Genomic DNA, 24234 nt, shown 5'->3' on the forward strand with positions numbered 1-24234 from the left:
CAACAAAGCACAACCCTCATGACATTTAAAAATAAAAAATGCCCAACCGTCAATTTTCTCTTCCTCCCACCCGAAATGTGTTTGATGTGTTTACTCAAATATTTAAATTATGAGGTTTTTCCCGTGCTTGATGTATTTAAGGTATTGCTAGTATTTTTAAAGATGCAGGTGTAGTCAAAGTAATTAGCAATTAAAAACAGATTGATCTTTTACCAGTTATTAAGAAACACTGAACAGTGCTATTTAAATAGATAACATCCTGCTTCCAAGAAAATATGATTAAAAATGTATGCTAGTGAAAAGGACTTAGTATGTTATTACAAAAAAGGGAACAATGGAAACAATAAGCTCTGCAAAATGCCCTTTTTAAAATAGAAACTGTACTGAATACAATGTAGATTATCTGGGAGCGTATGCAGATATCACAAAAGAATGATGAGATAGGAAGAATTTTCACTGTGACAGAGAGGATGTATCGAGAAGTTAAAAATAAATTCTTTGCCAATTGAGAGAAAATTGCTTGTACAACTCTGGCATCTGATACCAGTTCAATGCTATTCAGATGCTCTGGATTCCCCTTTCTGTCTTAACTTGGTCTGTTTTAGAGACCACACAAACGTTCCTCTGCTAGAAGCATTTGTTTCTTGAAGTTATTATTAGCCATGAAGATCTAAAGCAGATCTGTTCTCAGCTACATTCATAGCCCAGATGTGGATATTGTGAAGACTATGCATGAAGAATCAAAGCCAAGATTCCAGAGTCCCCTACAAGAGACCCACAGGAGATGAAAAGAAGGCTGTCTTCAGCATTTTCATCCTACAAGCTATTTATGGGACTATGACTTCATACTTTTTTGTTCTCAAGTAGCACAGATGTGCTGTATCAATTCATAGATTTGGAAAAAGACGGGTAGAATGAGTGTAAAAAAAAAAATCCCTTTTTGCACTTGAAGTTGCAGCAGCACAAACAGGGAACTGATAGGATGTGCTGTATTATTACTGGGGCAGATTGTTTATTCACTGAAATACTTACATTGTATTCTGTCTGACCATCATTTGTCTGAAGAGATTCTGAAGCCAACAGCAATGAAAACCTATTTTTATTAAACAAGCTGAAAAGCAAGGTATTTTGTCTTTGTCTGAATTAGCAGAGTGCCTTGCTTTTGACTTGTGTGTTATCTGCCTGGTAGCCATTTTGTTGAAGGTTTGTTTTATTTTTAAATTAAGCACTGTCATTTTAAATAACACATGCTGTCTTCAGAACTCAAGAGAGATAAAAATTTAAACAAAACCTGAACATTATGGTTAGACTACATTATCCTAGGTCTTTTCCTATTAAATGATTGTATGATTCTGTTCTCCATATGAGTGAAGATATTAGTAGGTCCAGGAATTGACTTGCTGTGCCATAAAACAACTTCCAAGTATGCTAAAGAGGGTATAATAAAATTCCTTATTGTAGCTGGAAGTTTGCAATACCTTCTGCCAATAATGTTTATGGGGAAAATACTTTATAAAGCAACCAATAGTTTCCTTTCCTACAATTTTTCATTTACATACCACATTACTATCTCCTCTGCATACATGGAAATTCTATTTGCCATCAACTGAAAAATATACAACATTCAAAGACAAAGATCAAAATGTATGATGAATTCAAGAATTTGCATTGGGATGTCCCTGAATACCAGGACGCTGCCCCAGAAACCCTCCTGATTCACTTGTCTTCTATAGAACATTACACACAACCACAGAGTCACAAAAAGATCTGGAAAATTTTAAGGAATACATTTTCAATGCACAGCCCTTATTCCACTCAGTGGTACAAATTAGCAAGGGAGGTTCCTTAATTAGGAAGTGCTAAATTTAGGATTGCAATATTCGTCTCAAAGGGTCACAGCCATCTCTGTTTATTCCAGCAACTACAAAAATGCACCTTATATATGTGCATTAGAGTGTATAATTTACAGCACATAACTTTAAGGGTTTTGTAAAATATTTGCCCAACAAATGTGAACATTCTCCCAGTTCTTTTTCCTCCCCCAATCTCCCATTTCCACTCGAATGAGGTTAGCTAAGAAAAACCCTATTCATAGGAATTAAGAGCTAAATATCCAGTCCACTCTCACAATTAACAAGTAGCCTCAGTCAGTGTCTGTGCCATAAAGCTGGCTCTGGAGGTTATAAGCAGGCCCCTGTATATATTTTAATTTGAATGACATATGTCTGAGCTATTAGAGATGCTCGTACCAGTAAGAGCTACTAAAAAACTGCAAGGCACGTGTTTTGTAGTGCATTAACAGAAATAAAACATTGATCCTTTAAAAGTCATGGATTAAAGGAAATCACACTCTGGTCTAAATTTATATGCTTTTGATTACTTCTGTGGTGTAAATGTCTCAGGAATTGGAGGAGTGAAGGGTTCTCAAGCTGTTATTCTGATGGTACCAGCACATAAAATTTCCCTTCCTCCAAGACAATCCCAGCCACACACAGTGCTGAGGATGCAATCACGATGTTTCACAGGTCTTGCAATCAAAGCTAATTAAACATACTGTTAACTATTAACCTGCAGCTACTGCCCTGCAATTGCATTGTCACTCAGCTTCCATGCCCCTCATCCAGCTCTGAATACAGTCTTAGCCTCAACTTCTTTTCAGAACAAGATCAGTGCCTTGACAAAGCTCTAAGCAGGGCAGATGTAGGGGTCTAGCATTAACATTTTCTGCAGAGCATCTCATTTAAAATAAAACATTGAGCTTCAATCCTGAGACCTAAACCTCTGTAGACCTGTGCAATTCCATCTTTGAGCAACCAGCTCCTCTGATCACTAGGATGACCACAGTTTACTGCCAAAGAGGTCCCAGCAAACCAGAAGCAGCCTTATTATGGAGGAGGATCATACTTCTTATTTGTCTCCTCAAACCCTGCACACAGATAAAGACAACAGTTGGATAATGTGTATGCTGCAATCCTCCCCTTTTTACATACTGTCTTGGTCCACCATTTTTTCCTGCTTATTACAGTAATTAATCCAGCAGATCCATGAAGGCACCACACTGGTAATTCCATCAGCTAACTTGCAGGAGCTATACATCCTTCCAATGAAGCCTTGGCATAGCTCATTTTCAGTCCCTTTACAGCAGATGCCAGGTCATACCACCCGTAGATCTATGACCCACTGGAAATATATGATGAAAGACACTTGAAGGTTGCAGCCTGTGGTACAGACTAACTGCCCAGGTCACAGGAACTGGATACAAACCAGAGATCTACCACTGAAGCTGTTATAGCTGTAACACCAAAAATATGATGCTTACCACTTTAAGACAGGCTCTAAAGAGAATAACTGTGAGACTGGTATGCAGGAGACACAAGTAACCTTAAGATATTATTGCAAATATGATTAACAAAAGTATTCCCTGCCAGTCTGGCAGCTGCATAGAAGCACTAGCAAGTCTTAAAAGGCTAAGACTGTTTACTCCAGATATAGTGGACACATCCAATTGAAGTAGTCTAGAGTGCAAATCAAAATTCCAAGTAACAAGCTGCAGGATAGCTGTTGCAAAATAATCTCTTAATTCTTTCAAGTCTTGTCAAATAGAAGATCTCTCAGCCTCTACCAACAGAAAAATCATCTAGCAGTAGTTGATATAATTAAATTTAATGCAATAAAAAAAATTATCCAAACTCTAAGACCAGCTCATAAATATGTAAATTTCATTGTTATGAAAAGACAAGTCAATCAACTCTATGAAGAGATAGCGAGATATTAACTTCTTTATATTGTTAAGTGCCCATCACTTTTGCCCAGATAGTTGAAATTGCAATTTGCAAATACACAAAGCTAGCTGAATAAAGACCAGCATCTCATTTCTCTCCAGCTAAAAAAAGAAATGAATGTAATCAGCACATTTTCTCTCTAGATGAGAATGACAAATACAGTCACTAACGCATTGTGCTGCATTTCTGGTCCTACAGCTGCCTAAAGCCTCTACTTCCAAAAAAAAAGTCTCAAAAGTAGACAGCTGTGAACGCAACTTGCCCTATGCAAATGTTTTCAACTTTAAAAGAAAACCACTTTCTTCACTGCCTAACTCCTTCTTGTAGTGCAAATCAGGAGGAAAAGGGAGGAGAGACAGAATGCTTAGATTCCTTCCCTCTGTTATTCCAGGAAGCTGTTTGGGAAAATAACTGCTCAGGCTCTGCATTTCAGAATAGCATCAGCTCCCCCAGCCACCAGCAAAGGGCTTCCCCTCAGCCAAAGATCCTGCTGCACCCACGCACTCTTCAAAGCTCCTCCTGCTGATCCTCATGACCATTCCTGGAAACTGTTATGTGTGCAATCCAAAGCACAGCTCCAAGTACATCTCCCTGGTCAGAACAACACATGCCTAAGTGTTATAAACCACTCTGCACGCAGTCAGAGGGAATCCATGCAGCTCCAAGGCATTTTGTAAACAAGCAGACAGGCTGCATAACAGACAAAAAGTATAAGAGCATAGGGGGACTAGGAATTTAAAATGCATACAGGACATCACTGACTTAATTATGGAAAACTTCACTTTTTTTTTTTTTCTTTTTTTTTTCTTTTTTTTTTTAATTCTTAAGGTTACTTACTGTACTTACCTAGCTTTAAAATGTCAGAGCACAGGCACAAAAATTAGTATTAACCACATAAGCAAGCAATGCAATAGGCTGCTGCTTTTTTTCCTCTTTATATATTTTATGCAAATAACACCTGCAACTTTTCTTCTCTTTTTCCACATCATCTAGACAGCAGAAGACAAACCTGCTTAAAGCAATATGGGAAGAAAGTACCTAAAAGATTGAACATGCTGGCAGGGAACCACCTACAGTCATCCCTTCAGCCTGATGCAATTTCAACTCTTGCATTTTTACAGACTTCTGACTAACCAGCAAGGTGGCAGAAACTGGAGGAAAACTATCTTCAGTTACTCCTGTTATTTTGTATTCTTGCTCTCATTTCTAGGCAAATAGCCTGCAAAAAAAAAAAAAATCTCCACAAAGCCTCACCACAGATGGCAGTTTGGCATTCTCCAGCCAAGCTCACACCTGCAGCTTCCATGACCGCTGCTGCAGCTGGGCTTTTTGTCTCCTCTCACTGACAAAAACTGCAAAAAACCCGCAAGTGTTAAGTGACCCACTACCACCATCCATTTCATTAATGAACTAAGCCCATAAGAAATCAAGATGCAAGCCTCTGCTCTTGGCTCTGCTCCCACCAGCACAGCTCTGCTTATTTCACAGGAAGGGGTAACCTCCGGCCAGTTTGGGCATAGAATCATTTGCCATGGGGAAATTCCAGTCCACAAGAGGAAGGAAAAAACCAAACAGGCAAACAGAAACTGGCAGTTCTGAAGAGGACTTCAGTCACCAATACCAGCATGAGCCAAGGGAGCTCTGTGCTGAACAGGTCACGAGCCCTGCAAGGGCAAAGGCAGATCCTTTCACAGCAGCTTCACTTGAACCCTTGCAGCTAACCAGCCCCAAATGGAGCCACCAGCCTCTCCACACCACCTTACTCTCTCCTGGCCATGACATTTCACTCCAGGCCGTGGCTTGACACAGTCCATGAGCACCAGGACAGGACAGTCATGTTATAGAAGGTGGTTATGTTTTCTTGCACACTCTGAGCTGTGGCAAGACAATCTCTCCCTGTCTGTGAATTTTATGCGAAACCCACAGACGACAGACAAAACCAAACCCAAAGTCTGTATTTCCTTCAGAAATCCAAGCAAGACTTCTTACAGGTATTAGTTTGATTAATTTTTTTTTTTCTACATATATATTTATACAAAGAAGAGGCACCTAGAGCATTTTCCAGCACACCTGCACTCCAGAAGCAGTGCCTGTTCCCACGCCTCCCTGTGCTGGAGGGCTCCAGCCAAGGCTGTGTCCAGCACAAGGCTTGCAGCAGACTAAGCCCTGACCAGCCCTCCAGAGATAATCAGGTTAGATGATCTAATGATCCTCCTGGTCCTTAAAAAGAAAATTAGCTGTGAATCACTTTGATGCTTTGAAGCCCTGGTCCAGTTTCTCCCACAGACAGAGACCAGTCACTGCAAGATGAAACTCAAATCAAAGCCAAGTTTTACTTCTGTGGTCAGCAGCACAGACATATTTCAAAACCAAGGTGAAGCAGATGACCAGAGCAGAGAGGTGAAGCCAGACAGGCTTCTCTCTGTCTGTGGGACAGGGAGGCATTCAGTTGGCTAAGAAACAAAAGGGTAGGGCCACAAAGAGCCTGAGTGGCTTCCTGGCCTGATGCTTTCCCTAAGTAAATCCTAAACTGGCAGCCACTGGTCCCCACTATTCATTCACTTAGTCATTCTTATCAAAGAACACTTCTCATATCAGCTGGGCAAAACTTTGCCTCTTGCACAGGTAACTGAATAATCCTCTAATCCTGCTTCACCCTAATACTTTATAAAAGATTTTTTTAAAAACTCCTCTGAATTATGCGCCCTAGATGGCTATTAACAAGGATAATCCAAGAGGCTTTTGTCGAAGCTTAGAGGGTACTTTTTCTCCAAGACTGACCTGTCCAGTTGTCCATACTAAAGTGGCTCACAGATATTTAAATCATGCAAGGTCATCACTGTTTAGTGCTTTCACAGAAAGCTTCCCAAACAGAATTAATTAGCTGATAAATTATATTGAGAATATATCCATCAAACCTAGGGATGCTGTTCCTTGTGTTTGTGCCAAAGCAACTCTACTCCCACTCTTCCATCAGCATAAATGAGTTTAAAAATAGCCTTATAAGAATATTAAAATGGGTTTCATTATAGCTTAAACTAGTGAGAAGACTGACAACTATTCCCACAAAGCAAATTCACATATACCCTTTCTAAATATCCTAAAAAGAGTTGCAGCTCTACCTACAGAACTGAAATCAAAACAAATTAACAGAAAACAAAAGAGAAGGTAAATTATTACAAACAAAGTGTTCATTGTTGCATGGAGAGGTCTTTGTTCAAATACATTGCATGTAAGAAATCTTATTATTGTGTAATTAAACCCTGAACTAATATGGCCAGGGAAGTGGAGCCTTAAAAACAAGGCTTTCAGGATTGTCTAGTTTGACACCTTCTTTACATGGCAGAAACGAGTTTGTCTGCCTTAATCCTTCCTCTACAACCACTGAGAAAGGTCTGTATGTGCTGCAAGAAGAGCACTTGAAGTCTTCAGGGATCAAGAAAAGAGTAACATAACTTCAGCTAGGCCTAATCCCATTCAATCAAACCCGCATCTTGCTCATCTCTTGTTATTACCAATCCTCTTGCAAAATGAGGCTGTTCACACACATATTTCCAAATCATCCATCTTAATGCAAATATGCTGAAAATGCTGCAGAAAAAATGCAGGGCCACAGTCAGATAGGAAAAAACACAGAAACCCACAGAAGAAGAAAACAAAAAAAACCACAGGTAAACCTCTTTCCAACAAAAACAAACAATGGCCTTTGCAAAGCAGAACTAAGCCAGCCAGAGAGGGAAATCCAGACAGAGTCACAAAACACAAGGAAACAAGTTACCCCAGACTTCTTTCAAAAAAAGGAAAAGAAAAAGAAAGTGGGGGGAGTGTGAAACTCTAGCTGCCCCCCCTGGGTCCTGTAAACAGTTGTCCACCTGCCCAGTCCCAGTAATGCTTTGGGATAGTTCTGGGCATGCAAAGTAGCACAGCTAGGATCCTAAATAGCATCACTGAAGGAATTAGGTACCAGGAAATACAGACCCTCCCTCCCTTTTTAATGTAGTAGCTTTGCAGGAATTACATGGCATCTCACACTGATCTCCAAAGAAGCATCTCACCCTGGATCTCCAAGTGACTTGAACAAACTCTGCAGATCTTAGGACCAAAAGAAATTCTCATTGCTATAAATAGGTCATACAAAATAGAAGTGCCTGGCATCCAAGCCTTGGGGTCAAACTACCACTTCACACCTCCATCCTGAGGGATGTCAAAACCTCTACAATCCAGGCTTATTCTTGCAAGTCTTTATTTTATTCTCCCAATAAAGAGAACTAGATCCCCCTTTAACTACAAATCATTGTAGTTATGTAAATTGCTGTTATCGCATTGCTTGCTTTTAAGAAACAACAAAAAAAAAATCTAAATTGTATAAATTACGAATTTTATGCATATGGTTACTTAAACTATTGTTTGAGGCAAAATGTGTCATTACAAGAAGAAGCTAAAGGAAGAGACTCCTGTTTGCCTTGTGTCCCTTCAACCTTTCCTAACGGCTGGAAGCAGTGAATCAAAGGTAAAATGAACTGACTTGCCCCAGTTTGTTTCCATGCAACTTAAAGCTGCATCATCAATGTTTAATGTTTACTCCCATTGGTCACAAGAAGCTTTTTATATGCTGAATATTTTTCATCTAAGAGATGTTTTCTCTTAAGGAAAGCTATTCATACATTTTTCACCTTATGTAGGGTAGGGTAGAGGGCACCTAGGGTAGACCTAGAGGGCAGAAATTTTGAGTCCAGGTTTCTTTTTTGGAAAACAAGGAAAAAAAAATCACATGTGAAAATAAGTTGAAACCAAACTATGACTAACTTGAAGTAAACAAAAGTTAAGCATTAACAAGAAAACATACATTGCTTTATCCATGACAATCATGACCTCAAAAACTAAACTCTAGAGAGACTGAAATTCAGACCAATTTAAACAGATTAGGCAACCATCAAAACATTGGAGACAAGGGGCTTTGGAAAGGATATTGCATAGATGAATTTTTTTAACTGACCAAGCTTTAGCCTTCATTAACCAACCTAAGAGGACAGGACAGACTTCTTGCCACTTAGGCTCAAAAAACCCCTAGCAATATTCATGATGGGCAGATGGGTGGCTGTATGCTCTTCTGAAGGCATTAGCTTTTTCCCTGTGAGAGACCCCATTAATGCTAACATAAAGCCTTAACAAGAAAGCTTCATTCTAACAAGCACATTTGCTTTAAAATACTTCGATCTAAACTTTAAGCTTAATTACACTGTGCATAAAGTCACCCTAAAGTAACATCTCAACCAGCTTCTTCATTGTCTCTAGAGATGCACACCACAAGTTTAGTACTTTCACCCCAGCTGGGAACATACATGAACAAGGCACTTTCTCCCACTCTTAATTTTGAAAGCCATGTTAAATTAGTAAGGTTGCCAACAAAGAAAACAAGTTGTGAAGAACAAAGAGTCTCTGAAAACAGGCAGCCACTTCAGAGAGAACAGCTAAAGGACTTGTGAAAGTGCAGCTCGAGAAAAATGGAGTTTATAGCTCTGGATGAAGGCGGCCTCAAGCTTACAATGAAAGATTAAAATCTGCTCGTCTAAATCAATTATTGTCCTGAGCACACACTGTGCACTTGAACCCAACAGTCTGGGGAGGGCTTTGCATCACGGCACACACTTGGTGACAACACTCATTTCCCCAGCAGCAAGCTACATTTCAGCTTAATAGCTAAAACATTCCCTTGACTGTATTCCTAACCAAGGCTCCTGCCTCTGCAGCAGCTCCAGAAGAGCTACACATGAACTCTTTACCTTTGAACCAAAGTGACTAACACTCACACAGAGCTGCTATTCTCCATGCAAGACAACCTAGATTTAAAATGGATACACAGCCACAACAGCATCGAACAGAAATGTGCTCTCTTGGACTCCAGTGATTTTGCAAACTAGCAGAAAATGAAACAAGCATTAAAAACAGGGATAATCCATCACAATATGCACTTTAAGCATTTACTAAATGTACTCTGGATTTTATTTATTTATAACAACTCAATGTCCTGGACTTCCATCACTGTATTGTGTAAATATAACAAAGTCTTACTCTAAGGTTCTTATTTTAGCACTCTGCTTAGTACCTGCTTGAAAGAAAGGAATATTTTTTTACTTCTAATCAAGGACAAAGGTGAACATGGTATTTCTCAGAAACGTGAGTCATTATATTCTTAAATGATAGTTTCCAATTCTACTTCTCAAACTGTTAATCCGGTCATATCTCAGTGCCAAATTGTCTCAGATTATTCAAATGCATCATTACTCTCTTGACGCAAATAGTTTAATCCAGTAATTTATTGAGTTTTTTAAAATCACTGTAATACTTTTACTATGGACTTACATACGTAAACAGTGAATATAAAAAATGACCCGTCTGAACAGATTTTTTTAAAAATAAAACCCCTCACCCTTGCATGGATATGTACCAGATGTCCCCTAAATATTCCCAGCACAACACACCCAGCTCCTCTTAGTCCACCATACCTTTCTTCCTCTCTACACTCACTTTCCTCAGCCTGCTCCAGCATCCCTAAATACCAAATGAGTAAGAGGCTGCTCTGAGGATGGCCAAGTCAAGGCTCCCCTTGAGCTGGCTGAGCAAATGGCACTCCTTGTGTGTGCACACATGTCTGTATTTACAGGTACACAGGACATACAATCTCCTCAGAGACACTTGGCTTCTGGGGGGAGAGGGCTTGAAAGACACATGTGACTAATATCTCCTTTCCTAGCACAGCCAGGAAAAACCACCTTCAGTCATACAAAATGACACCTTCACACTTTGGACTATTTAATAAATGCCCCAAGTTTACTTCAGAGATCAACCTCAGCCTCATCACAATTTGGGAAACTACTGGGGTGGGGAAAAAAGAGACCAAACCATTGCTGCTGCCTAAGTCAAGTTTCTGTACTTAGAGGACTTGGCTGGACAGCAAGCATTGTACTGCATTCCTTTCTCATCTCCATCATATGAGTCAAGTTTTTAAGGTCAGCCTAAATAGAAGATTCAGTTTCATTTTCATGCACCTGACCCCACTATGTCTTTCTGGACTAATTGCAAATGGTGCAAACCAGGCTTTGCATATTGCCCAGCACACTGAAAGCCTACAGGCTCTACAAGCCAAGCTTCAACACTCCAACCCCCACTTAACCCTGCAAAACCAAATACATTAAGCAGGTGTGTCTGGGCCTAAGTAAGAGCAGAAGCTGGTCCTGCAGATGAAAACACATTAACAATGCAATTTATCATGCTCAGCAGAACAAACACCAGCTCTGCTTCAAAACAGAAAAAATGGCAATACCAATGGCTGTTACCCTTGGGAGAAAATGGACCCAGTTCCCAGACATATCTTTCACTTTAGGGTGGGCTGAAGTGACTCCAGGACAAACACTCATTGATGTATTCTTCAGTGTTTCCATCTGGCAGCTCTGCCAAGGGAGGGGAGTGATGTTAGGGAAAAATACATCCCTCCTCCTCACCTCCAACTCCATTTTGCGAAATGTCTATTTTTAGCCCTCAGCGTACACGCCGAGGTGCTCAGCACTACTACTGTAGTAATGGCAGCACAAACCTGACTGCTTGTTTGTCATCCACAGAGTACTCACACAGGGCTGCATCCAAACTGCAAAACAGCCTCAAATACTGCTCCAAACTGAAGTCCCAGCCAGCGCCTTGATATTAGTTACTATAGAAACCAGTCCCTCTGCACAGGCGCTCACAGCAGGAAATCATGCAGATTTCAATTTTACATAGTAATAAATGCTGCGGGAGAGGAGAATTTCACAACAATTGCAGGGGCTGATTGTACAAACCCAGACCTCTCCCACCCCATGACGCTGTGCCCACACACACAATTGCCACTGCTCCTGTTTTTGAAGTGGTTTCCACAAGGCTTGAGTTGGGATGGCTGCTGGAAGAAAGGTGGTATAGTATTTTTCAATGGCTTCACTAGACTGGAAATTGTACTCGTTTTTACATGCAAGAAGCCAATGTGAAAACAAAACAAGCAAAGCAGTAGGAAGATTTAAGATTTGTATGTAAGTACAGAGAGTCCTAACATTTTACAGGAAGTGCTGTCAGGTCACAACCCAGGGCTCCTTTCAGAACAGCCCATCTTCCTTTCCTTCTCCACCCTGTCCAAAAAACCAATCTGAATGGAGGGCAGGTCACAGATTAATTTCTAGAAAAAAACTGTTGTAGAAAACACAAAGACAAGAGGGAGGACTCTGAGCCCTGAAATGAAACAGTGAGGCAATTATATTATTTTAACTTTTCAGAAGTAGTTCTACAGGTTGGACTCCATCATGCGTGGGAGTGGAAAGGGAAGACACACAGCACAATGCACTTCTCGTCCCAGGCAGACCTTAGTTTTCTATTGGAATTCAAGAACCAGTGGGGACTCTTCCCCACCTCTCTAAATGAGCTCATAAGCATCCACAGGGCAGGTTTTACTACATCAGCCAGGGAAGAAAAGAGCAGGGAACTGCTTCACTGAAGTAAACTAACGTGAAAGAAGGAGGGAAGGGGTGAACAGCTTGCACAGCAACAGGGACAAACATTTGTGCTGGCAACACCCGACAAATCGTCAAGCAAACAGAAGGACAAGAAAATGAAGGAAGCTGATCTATTTTTAAGCAAGACCTCATTATTACCATGAGCATGCACTGCTTCCCGAGAAGCAGCAGGTATGCAAACATGAGATGAATCACACCGCCGAGTAAATCACCTGGCAGCAGAACACTACTTTGCATGGACACACACAGAGTGAACATATACTATCTACAGCCTTGACACCTACAAAAATGCGTGGAAGAGCATCCTTCTGGGATGACAGCCTGAATTATGGAGAGGAAAAAAAAACCAAACCTGTTAGACAATGCAAATGTCACTGCTGCTTCTGAAAATTACTTTCGTTAATGATTAGATGGAGTCCATTGTTATGGACACTCCACTTGCAATTAGTCTGCTGCAATTCGTAATTTCACTTGTTGTATAGCTCTCTTATGTCATTAGAAACAAACACAGTTTTTGTCCAGCCAGAGTAGGAACAGACTGAAGGAACTGGAGAAGACAGCCCAAATGAAAGCACACATTTTATATCACAGCGTTTGCACAAACTGCCTTGCTGACTGCAAAGAACTTCACAAGTGGTTCAAGGACACGTGGACTGGGGTGCAATGAGGTTGACTTAACTGCAGGACTAGTCAGGTCCACACTCACATCCCTAGAGGTCTGGCAAGTTTGCAAAAACCCAGCTGACAGCACCAAATCTGATACTTCACCAGCACAACTTCTTGGAAGCCACCACTGAGGTGATCAACAAAAGGACAACCCCCAAAACTGCATTTCCAGACAGCTGTGAGGCCCAAAGCATGAGGCCACAGAAGCTCAGCAACTGCTCTGCAGCCTCCACAAGTTGTTAGGGGTAAGGTCCATGAGGCAAGAGGCATTATCCTACTTCACAGAAACCTTGCTTAGACTGAACTGATTTTCTAATTCTCTTCCCACACCATACAGAACTTCCCTTTCTCTGGTCTGGCAAATAAAAAAGATACTAAATAAAACTCAATGTGAACAGATCTTCAGCTACCTTTGCTACCCATCTGGTGACAGATTAAAAATAAGTAAGAGCTGCAACAACTCTCTTGTTGTGATCACTACAGGATTGTAACTATGTGCCAACCAGTAATTTATCACATCAAAAGGCTGCCCGAATTAGCCTGAAAGGGGATCTCCCACCACAGAAGCATGTGCTACACTGGGAAAACCAACCACCAACCAAAACCTCAACCTCCACTTTCAAATCCACATCCCATCATCAAAAGGATGTTTTTGCATCTTTGATTCTAAACTAATAAATTATCTGAAGGAAATCCTAGAGTGAGCCACTTATGATTTATCCTCATTACTTCCCGAACTGGATGTTTGAGACATTACAGGTTTGGTTCTGTTGCCAAGACAGAGAAAACTCTTTATGGCTACAAAACCAGTATTTAGTTACCAAAGCTTAAGCGCTCTGCGTGAAGATGCCCACAGAGATATAAATTCATCATGTAGCTGGAAACAACAATCAATCCATCCATCCATCCCAAGCCTGCAGAAAAATCAGGATCTGATACTCTACCCTCCTAAAAGCAACACAGCTGTATAAGTAAGGAGAGAGAAAGAACCACAACCAAGTGTATGAAAAATTAACTCTGAGCTGTTCCCCCTCCCCACACTCCCAAAGATTTCCAATTCAGATGATAGTGAGCAGACTTATATTCAGTCATGTAAAAAAGTCCAGCCACTCCTATCTTAACACACCTGCCCACTCCTTGGACGAAGTACTAAAGAAGCTTGTTTGCTTCTTCCTCCCTCATCCTTTTTTTTCCTCCCTCGTCGAAGCTGGTCTTGCATTCAAATTTTCTATTTAGCACACACAATCACCTGGTGGCTTTACTCCCCTTCCTAACAACATTTCAGTCTTTTAGTAAGCACCTTAGCAAGCTCAAAAAAATACTGGGTTGTAGGGCAAATGCAAACTCCACTCCTGCATCACTCTGCACTGTATCAAGGGGCATCTGACTATATAAGTTATTATAGCAATTATTTTTGTCTATTGCCCTGAATATTTCTCCTTAGGTAGGGACAAATCAGCACAAATGTTGTCAATGACCCTGAGCTAGATTTTGTCTTGACCTCAAGGAAAAAAAATAAGGCGTAAATAAATAATATTTTTTTATGCTGCAATGCCTGCACTCACACATCATCCTCATGAAAACATAACTGAAGACTGAACATTTCATTTAAATACTTTTCCCTCCAATTTTCACAAAGAAAAAGTCTGGACTCTATTATTTTTCTTCAAAGCCTCCAGAGGACAAATAAGTCCTTATTACAAAGTCATATCTTAACTGAGAGGAAGCTCAAACGAAGGTTTTGCTATTTGAATATGAGCATCTGAAATTAAAGAGGAGTCTGAAAGACAAAGGAATTGGACAATGAGAATGCCTTTCCTCTTGTGACCAGCTTTGTTTTCACTCTGAAATTAGGCACGGATCACCATCACATCTCCCCAGTCCACAGCCAGGAGCAAAGCAGTCTGTTTCAAAAATGTTAGACAGCTTTTAAGTTTACTGCTGTAGATTGTGGTGTCTTTCTCCTCCATAGGCTTCACTTCTGTATCGTCTTTTTTTTTTCCCCTCATGAAAATAAATAAATCAATAAAATCACTTTTCAGTATTGTCCACTACATTTTGCTTTAGCACCAAGACATTACCCTACGTTGGGTCACACTGTGCCACATTTACAGTGAGCAAGATACTGGTTCAGGAAGCCTCAAGCTCACACTTACTTGGGAGGTCACCATAAGTTGGGAGATAATTCCAGCCCTGCAACAGTTTGTGCAGCTTGTCACTTTGGAAAACCACTTCAATACATACAATATAGATTAATGGATCACCCAGACTATGGACTGTCTGAAGGGGTACTTACATACTACCTGGAGCAACATGGATGCAGAGTCTGCCCAGGAACACTGATCTGCAGCAAAGGTACTATATTAAGCAGTCTAATTAAACATGAAGAGCAGTCATTGAGTAGTGCCATAAAAGAGCTACCTAATGTAGACACTCACAAATATTAATCAAATTTAACCTTGTAAGTAAAAGTGTTAAACCGTATTAACATTTTTGTGTGCTGTTGAAATTCAATGAGGCCTGAAAAAAGTGCAAGTGCTTTAATGTAGCACTTCATCCATACTGATATATCCTGCCCCTCAAAAGGGTAACATTAAAATTACTGTGGTGATTTTGGTACCCTGCTGCTGCTGCATACCATGCAGACACAGGCTGAGTTTTGCTTCCAAATCTACTCAGTGTCCCTTGGTAGCTGGCTGACTATCCACAGTATCCACCCCAATCTCAAGCCCCACACTCCAGCAGAGAAGGTCTCCCACTCAAGAGGAATTTCCTGCAACTCTGCACTGCCTTAAAATCCTCTCAGACATTTGTAGAATGAAAGAGAAGGAAAACGTACTAGATGTCAGAATTACCAAAGGCAGGGATAATATACCTCTAGTAGCACTTGCCAAGAGGGAACTTGAAACAGCATTACAACCCATGGAATCCAACTGGCCAGAGAAAGCTGTGTGATACACTGACACCCTCTTGAAGTGATTTAACTAATCTGCTAATATCAAACACACCTATGTATATGCAAAACCCTTCAATATGAATGAAAAACAAAAAACCACAAGACTTGAGTATCGGGTGCCTCATTAAATCTCACTTTGAAGATCAATTTTAAGCTTGGGTAAATCAAAGCTTTTAGATCATCTTTCCATAAATTTTAATTTACACCTGTGCAGATGCAGGTAGGCAGGACTGGGGCAGGGTTTTATCCACGGAAGCTGCTGATGGTGTATTAAGTGGATACAGAAGAAGCGTGCATATCTTCATATTAATCTCCCTCGTAACACTAGGAGCAACTTTTCACACCTACTTTCTCAAGTTCCTGAGCTCTAGTACTTATCTACAAAGGACATTCAAATGCAGCAGAGGCAGAAGAAGACTAAAAAAAACAAAGCAATTTACACACATCCTTTTACATATTGTTGAAAGCCAACTTATAAACATATATCACATATAAACACGTAGTATTTGGGATGCACAGTTCTTGTCTTCATAAGAGAATACATTTTTATTGCACAAATGATCAGGTAAACAGAAATTAAATGAAATTAGATTTAAATTTCTTCCATGCTTCAGTTAGAATTGACGCAGGTAAAAGCATTCAGAATCTCAAATATCGAAAGAAATAAGCCATGTAAGGAAAGTGTCAGGAAAGATGAGGCAGGAGAAAAGCTTACAAATATGACTGCCTGGCAAGAAATACTGAAAATATAAAACCTGTAAGTGAAACAGGAATGAAAGCTGTCTTTAAGATGTAGGCATGGCAGGCAGGAAGACAGTGATTAGCTAGAAGATGGGTGGAGAGACAACAAACAAAGGGACACCAAAGGACCCAAGGATGTAGCCCAACTAAGGTATCCCGGGATGTTCCTACAGAAAAGCCTGAACTAAAACTCATGAGCACACGTCTCCTCAAAAGGAGACTTTACTTTTAAGGTATTCAAGAGTTATTATTACATTATTTCAGGTATATTGAGGATTTAAAGGTATTCTGAAATACCTCATTCATTTAATACTTTGTAAGCATCCTCTTTAATAATCATAGTGAGAGATAATAGAGATTCCACTGCAGACTACCGGGTTCTGCTGGGCTGTATGCCAAACAGATGCAGCTTGAATAACAAAAACTGCTACATAAATGTCTCTATTTTGTCAGAGCTCGAAAATCAAATCATCTGAAGGAATTTTATTTTCAAAAATCTCCAATACCAGGAAGAACAGCACACACTGCTGTACAGCTAGCATTACTTTAAATTAGCAACATAACTTGACAATCTGCCCCATTCAAATGATGATTCTCAGATGACCAGACCCACAGAAATGTAACATTTTGGTGATACATGCATCAGAACTAGTTTCTCTGTGTTTTCCCCTGTCAGGCTAAAATCAAAGAATTGAACCAAGGGAACTGAGCCGAGGAAAAAAGAGACAACTTTGGGTTGATGCTCATCTAAATGGAGAGACAGCAAGAAGGAAGCAAAAGCTGAAATGAGCCAGTTGGGAAATTAATTTGTGTATTGAGTCACCACAAAACATCAGGTACTTCACGTTCAGGGCTTTTCCTGCTTTAGAAGCTACAAAGGGAAGAAAATACAGCAAAGTACAGGTTATCTGACTCATCCAATCATAGATTTTACTACAGGCAGAGCTCCAATTATGCCTTCAGTGTGAGCTCCAGATGGGAACGTGAAGATTAACATGGCCACGACCACAGGATCAGAAGGAAGTAAATGGCATGGAGAGAACAATGCACCAAAAGAGCAACGACAGTGCTTGGGAATGGCAGTAATGGCACACAAGGTAAAGATACCAGTTGGAACACAGATTGGCAATGATGGAAATAAGCTCTCATTCTTGAACACTTGGTGACTGAAAGAAAATTGTCTCCCCTTGCATGTGGACATGAATATCCATGCAAACACTTCTGCTTCTTTCAAAGTTAATGCTGATGCAGACAGATTAAAGAGTAGCCAGAGTTCTTCTGTTGACTGATAAAACACTTTCATCAGCTAGATCAGTGAGTCTTAAAATAACAAGCCACTTTCTGTAGAACTACAAGCAATTACAAATTAAAGGCAGCACACAGCTTCACAACACTTCAGTCGTCCTACAAGGAACTAATGCTGCCCCTCCAGAGCAGGCACCTGCTTCAGCATTTTCATATACAGTTAGTTCCCAGAAGAGGCATTTGGCTCATGCAGTGATAAACCAACTTCATGATGTAAAATACACCAACTTCCCTGCCTTTGTCATGGGAAATACTACACAAATCCCATACATCTCCAGCAACTGAACATGAACTTGTCTGACTTCGGTTAATCTGTTAACTGTAAACTTTGGTTTACCTGTTAACCCTCTAAACAGTATGGAACAGGCCAGATGTTTGATTAGACAATCAGATATATAACTTTATAAACTGGGTAAGTAACAGGCAAAATTTAGGAAAGAATTTTTCACTTCAGATAACCCCTCAAAGGGAAAACTGAGACCCTGTTAAAAATCCCACATCAGATAAGAAAAACACTAAATTTGTTCTGTTTCCATTTTGGAATAGAATTCCCTATAATGATGGCAAAATAGATTTTTATTGAACTGTGCCCTCGCAAGTCAGAGGGATTTTTGCCATCACCTTTTCTGAGGACAGGTGTTTATCCCTGCCCACAGCAAGGTGGAATGATCTGTACTTGTTAAAGGACCAAAGTGCAACCTCAGGGATAAACCTGAATGGGCACAAACAGAAGATGCGTTGGGAGGCAGATCAGAACCACCAGCTAACTTGGAGTTTTGAATCATTGCCCAGAACATCACTTTCTAAAAATAAAACCAAAATTGCCTTCTATACTTTCACTCAGGGAAGGCAGAAGACAGAACAGAGGAGCTATACAAATTTGGCATGCCTGGGTTCACAGAGCTCCTTTTGTAAAGGATGTGTTATAAGAGATAAGAGACAAGACAGGACACAGCAGAAAGTGTAAAATACCCTTCAAAAACCCACATAAGCAATTTTTGTTTCAGAGTGGGAAAGTTTCAGTCATTCTGGTATCTCAATGCAAGTCCTATAAGCCTGCCAGCATAGCTAGAAGACAAGTCTCAAGGATTTTGGTAGTTCACTTTGTTTCCCCTTGGGGAAGGCAGAAGAAAGAGAAGAGAACATGCTTGAAGGAAGGAGATGTTAGAAATCCAAGTTAAGTTCTACCTTGGGTCTCATCCTTAGTTTATTCCACTTTCTGTCATGTTTATTATTTTATTTGAGATTACCTATAATTTACAGTAGGTATGCATATAGTGAGGAAATTCTTATCAGAATGTAAATATTAGCTTTAGACAGGAAAAAGATGTGTTCTTCCCTCTTGTCATTCATTCTATGACTTGGTGCTCACTCCAGCAGCTGCTACTACTCCTGTTAGCCAGAGGTAAGAGAAGTCTGACTGAGCTTGCACTCTGCTAACGGGAATGAACACCCTTCATGTCAGCAATATCAATTTCTTACCCTCCAAGGCAAGAGTCAACAGCACATTGGGACTTTAAAAAATGCTACAAAACCTTTAAGGTTAGAGGTTACCAAGATCTGCTCCCTCAGCAGCAATTTATCTGCACTCTGGATTTACTCTTCAGCAGCAGTCCAAGGACAGTGACCACGGGGAATGCCCTGCACCACTCCAGGGACATCTGCACACAATGCCTTGGTCACTGGGCATCCAGCACCAGAGAGCAGCAGCCTTTTGTGTCCTTCCAGCTCAGCAGTCTGGAAACAATGCCAGCTGCACTATTTTGGCTCTCCATACCCACCAACAAGCTGAGACTACTACGCAGAGAAGCCCACAGCCCAGGAAAACTCAGTTTGACCACAAACATCAGAATTAAGGGGGAAGGACAAGCAAAGTCTTTGCTCAAAGATATAAGTACACGTCACTGTCATCATCAGTGGCAGACCCCAAAGGCCACAGCATCAGCCAGTATCTGCTCTGTCTCCAGCAGCCCCTGGGGTTATTTATTCCAGCTGAGTATCAAGCCTTTTACATTTACACAAGGTATAGAAGCATCAGTGAATACAGATTTCTGTAAATCTTGCTTTCTAAAATATTATTCATCAACGTATAATTCAAATGGTAATTAAGAAGTGTTCACATGATTGATGACACATTTAAATTACAGGTTTCCAGCTTTTTTTTTTTCCAGTAAAGACAACTTCCTTTTTCACGTGCCACTTTTTCAAAGTGCAAGTCCATCTAACAGATGTCTCACAGATCTGCTTGTCAATGTAACAAGTTAAGACTTCTTTTTATTACGACAAATGGTACAAACCACACAGCATTCTGTTAAACTCAATATTGACACATCTGCTTACCACGTGTATTAGTAGCCATGTCAGCCACTTTCTGAAAGGCATCCAAAAAGGCAGCAGCTGCTACTACTGTAGTCCTGAAATGCATACAGATAACAAAACATTAGCAGTGTCTCATTGATGCCTATTTAATTACTGCCAAAAACATTTAGGCTTATAAAGAATAACACTCTGTGAACTTGCAGAGACCACAAAAAGTATTCTCTTTTATATCTGAACTTAGCCTTCTCCCTCCTCCATTTCTTAATCCCTTCCTGGCTTTGTGCTAGCACTATGGACTTGGAGGCAGCCACACTAATTCCATGCTGAGAATTGCACAGGACAGGTGCTGTTTCAAAAGAGCACAGCCACCCTCCTTCTAGCTGATTTCCTCTGATGAAGTAATATTAAGCAGTCAAACATGAAAAACAAATCTAACACACATTATAGTTCGCCCATTAGTGAACAAATTACAGCAACTGCTATTTTCAGGGAACATGCTTATTTTAAGAATAAACATGCAGCAACTCCCTTTTATCTAGGATCCTGGCCAAACAATTTCATGCATTTTTCATGTGGGGAGCACGAGCATCCCTTGAAACAGAAAATTTTTTGGAAATCTGACTGGTGTGGAGTTCTTGGACAAATGGAAAAGTGGGGAAAGAAAGAAAAAAAACCCTCAATTTCAAGGGAAAAAAAATAAATAAATAAACAAAACCCCTGTCTTATCTAGCGCTCCTCCAAGCAGGACCCTTCCTGAGAGGTACACCAACAACTTCAGACTTTACAATCCAAAGTGTCAACCCCACTAGCCCAATCTCCCTCCATGTCTGGAGAGCCCTCACACATCTGTTCAAGTGGACAGCAAACGTGAGTTACAGTTTTCTAGACACGTTTGTTCTAGATAAGTGCACCCCAGAGCCCCAAACACCTCAGGTCAGTCCTGATTTCTGAAGGTTTATAGTCTGGGTGACCCAATTAAAGAGAAAAGTAGGCCAGGGCTCTACAGGTAAAGCACAATCGTGCCCTCTCCACAGTTACCTCATGGTTCTGGTTCTGCACATCTTTTCTAACTGGAACTCTGATTTTCTCTCTCTCCTGTCAGTCAGTCTTTTCAAGTAAAAATCAGAACAAGGACTACCATATTCACTTTGTTTCAAGAGCTCCTTGCTAACCTCAAAAAACCCAGCAGACTTGCAGGGAAGCTGATCCTCGGCCAGAAAGACCACAGGACTGCTTAATTAGGTCAGATTTTATGCAAGTCTCACTCCAAATATGCTCAAGGTACAGAGGACATAACTGGCAGTGTAGTAAATGGCCTACTGACAGCACAAAAGATTTGAACACACACAGAAAAAAAAAACCACCCCAGGCGTGAGAGGACCAAGCAAATGCATAAGGACTCTCCACATGTCCAGGAGATTAAAGGGAGGGCAAACTCCCCACCCTGACAGCTAGCTAGCAATATTGGGCCCTGGAACCAGAGAATCTCTTCTAAAATTTTCCTTAACACTGTTTGTGATGTTCATCTTCCAAACTCATGGGTCACAGTGTTATTCATGTCCTACGTTGTTAATTATTAATTATATTGCCAATAACAAAGTTCCATTTCCCCAGTAACAGGATCCAGAAAGACCTGGCTCCAGCTCAAATGACATCTGCTTTCCTTTATCAGAGCACACAGAAATGAAACAGCAGCAAAAGGCTCACATTTGCTAGAAACAAACAGCAAATCCTGGAACACAGGCTTTCAAGCTGCCTGCTTGCATGTTCCTGCAGCACTGCACTGATTGAATACAACACCACAGGACTGGGAAATAAACAGAACTATGCCTCATGCCATCCCAGAAGGCCTGTGTTTGAAGAGTACAAAAGGCTAGGAAAATTCTCCATTTCTCCTCTTTCTCTACTTCCTCTGCATCTTCCATACTCACTGTGACATGATTGCTGGAAAAGAAAAAAAAAAACACATGCAAGTGTGGCATGTTAGGCAGGGTGTAGCAGAACAGCATATTCCAGCTGTTCTGGGCAAATGAAGCTGACCCCAGCTTCTTTGGGAATGGTTCATAATGCAACACAGAACCACAAACCACACTGCCAATAACCTGTCAATACTACAGCTGCTGGGAAAAAAACCTGCTGCTTTATAGAGCAGAGAGAAGAGTTTGGTTTGGGGAGAGCTGTGAGGAAATGAAGCTTGTAGTTGTATCAGCAGAAACAAAATTTTACTGATGAAGGAATTCTAGAGGTAGGATTGGTCTGAGTGTGATACTTCTGCCATATCTTAAAAAACCCAGAATGCCATTTTCAAAGTTTACCCCAAACCCTTGAACGTTAATAATTACCAATGTATGATCCAGCAAAGCAATTCCCTTCATTTTTAAGTCTGAAGAAAATGCTGGTAAGGTTACCAAAGATTTTTTAACATTTGGGCCCACTTCCAACATAATCTCCTCTGTATTCTACACTAATAGAAAGGGCAACACAGACCTAACTCCAAACATGTGCTCACTAAACAACAATAAACTATTTCAAATTTTTTATCAAAATCCATGAAATTTAACTCATTTCATACTTACTATGTAGAGCTGGTGGCATATTGGGAATTTCTCTAAATACATTAAAACATCAGTAGTAGTATTCAAAAAATTACATGCAGGTGTTGACTAAGAAATATGCACAATTTTACTCAGACCTGCTTAGAAAATTATCCTTGCAAAAGCTGCATTTAATCTGAATGTTTGCACAAACCAAGGAACTGTGGGGGATCTTGACTGTGTAACATAAAAACTTACCGAAGCTGAGACTGCAGTTTCCCAGCTTTATTTATAAAATCTTCCCACACTGGGTAACTTCCCTGCAAGAAAAACAAAACACAACAATGAACACTTAATTTGAGCATTCTGATTTTAATACTATAGATCAAATTAAACTAGATGTAAAACAATAACTAAAACGGTACTAAATCTTAATCTGTGAACACCAAAATTAACTGCTTCTGAATCTAGATGAAACAGTAATCCTTGATAAGGCTTTACAGTTTTTCTGAATAGAAACACCGGGCAAGAGGGATTTCAACTGAAGCAGCAGAAAGAAATGCCTTCCTTTGGATGGATACAGCAAAAACCAAGCCCATTCAAAGCAGGGTACTAGTATACTGCAACAGCGTGTACAGAGAAGCTCCCAAAACCAAAGGCAGCATTACAGTTGTTCTTTACCAATTGATCATCTGTGTTTTTACCAGGTTCAGAGCCTGTACAATAAAAGTGTGTCTTGACCAAGAGACCACCTCAAGCTCTGCCTCAAGATAACTCTGTAATCGGGCACAGAAAAGCACAGTGACAGCTCAAGACAACCAACCTTCCCAACGGCTGCCTTGTCACTGCAAGACCTGTTTCCAAAACAGTAAAAAGCCTTGGAGACAATTAATGAATTGAGCTGATAAAACAGCATGGCACTGAGTGTATACAAAGTGCTTAAGAAGGTTTAATTCTTCCTGACCTCAAGCTTCCTGTAGAATTCTCCTTTTTTTTTTTTTAATTGGATTAAAAAACAAGGTTTTACTTAGAATATAGACACAAAGTATTCTTGCAAGTCCTGATCTTTATTTGCCAAAGCTAAAACAAACAAAAAGATGATTTTTTAAACTGAAATTGCTCTCTGTAGAGCAAGTACAAATTTTCCGCCAGCAGCAAAAATGCGGTAGAAAGAAACCTCAAAACTTCCCTTTGACTGGAGTCTAGAGAGTAAAATAGAATATCCCAGCTTCCTTTAATAAAGGTATAAGACTTGCTGTTACCAGAGCAACAACACAATAAAACCCAGATAAGGCAGCTCCTCAAGGCTAACATTACCCCAGCTCTGACTGGAAGAGGTTACAAGCAAGTGCAGTTGCTTGTAGCAAACCCAATCCACCCTTATAATTTGGTCT

The 24234-nt window shown here is 40.3% G+C and overlaps 1 protein-coding gene across 6 annotated transcripts in view; it reads right to left on the reverse strand.

The window, feature by feature from the left end:
- The window catches only part of MTSS1 (MTSS I-BAR domain containing 1), a 126283-nt gene that overhangs the window by 85770 nt on the left and 16279 nt on the right, over positions 1-24234 (reverse strand). For all 6 annotated transcript variants that reach the window (XM_083874530.1, XM_083874534.1, XM_083874524.1 and 3 more), the window contains exons 2-3: positions 23099-23160; positions 20328-20401 (exon numbers count right to left, since the gene is read on the reverse strand). In XM_083874530.1, coding sequence (XP_083730656.1) covers positions 20328-20401; positions 23099-23160 — 136 coding nt within the window. The remainder of the gene's footprint in view (positions 1-20327; positions 20402-23098; positions 23161-24234) is intronic.

Source organism: Zosterops lateralis (assembly GCF_965231275.1).
Source record: "Zosterops lateralis genome assembly, chromosome: 1".
Classification (NCBI taxonomy): Eukaryota; Metazoa; Chordata; class Aves; order Passeriformes; family Zosteropidae; genus Zosterops; species Zosterops lateralis.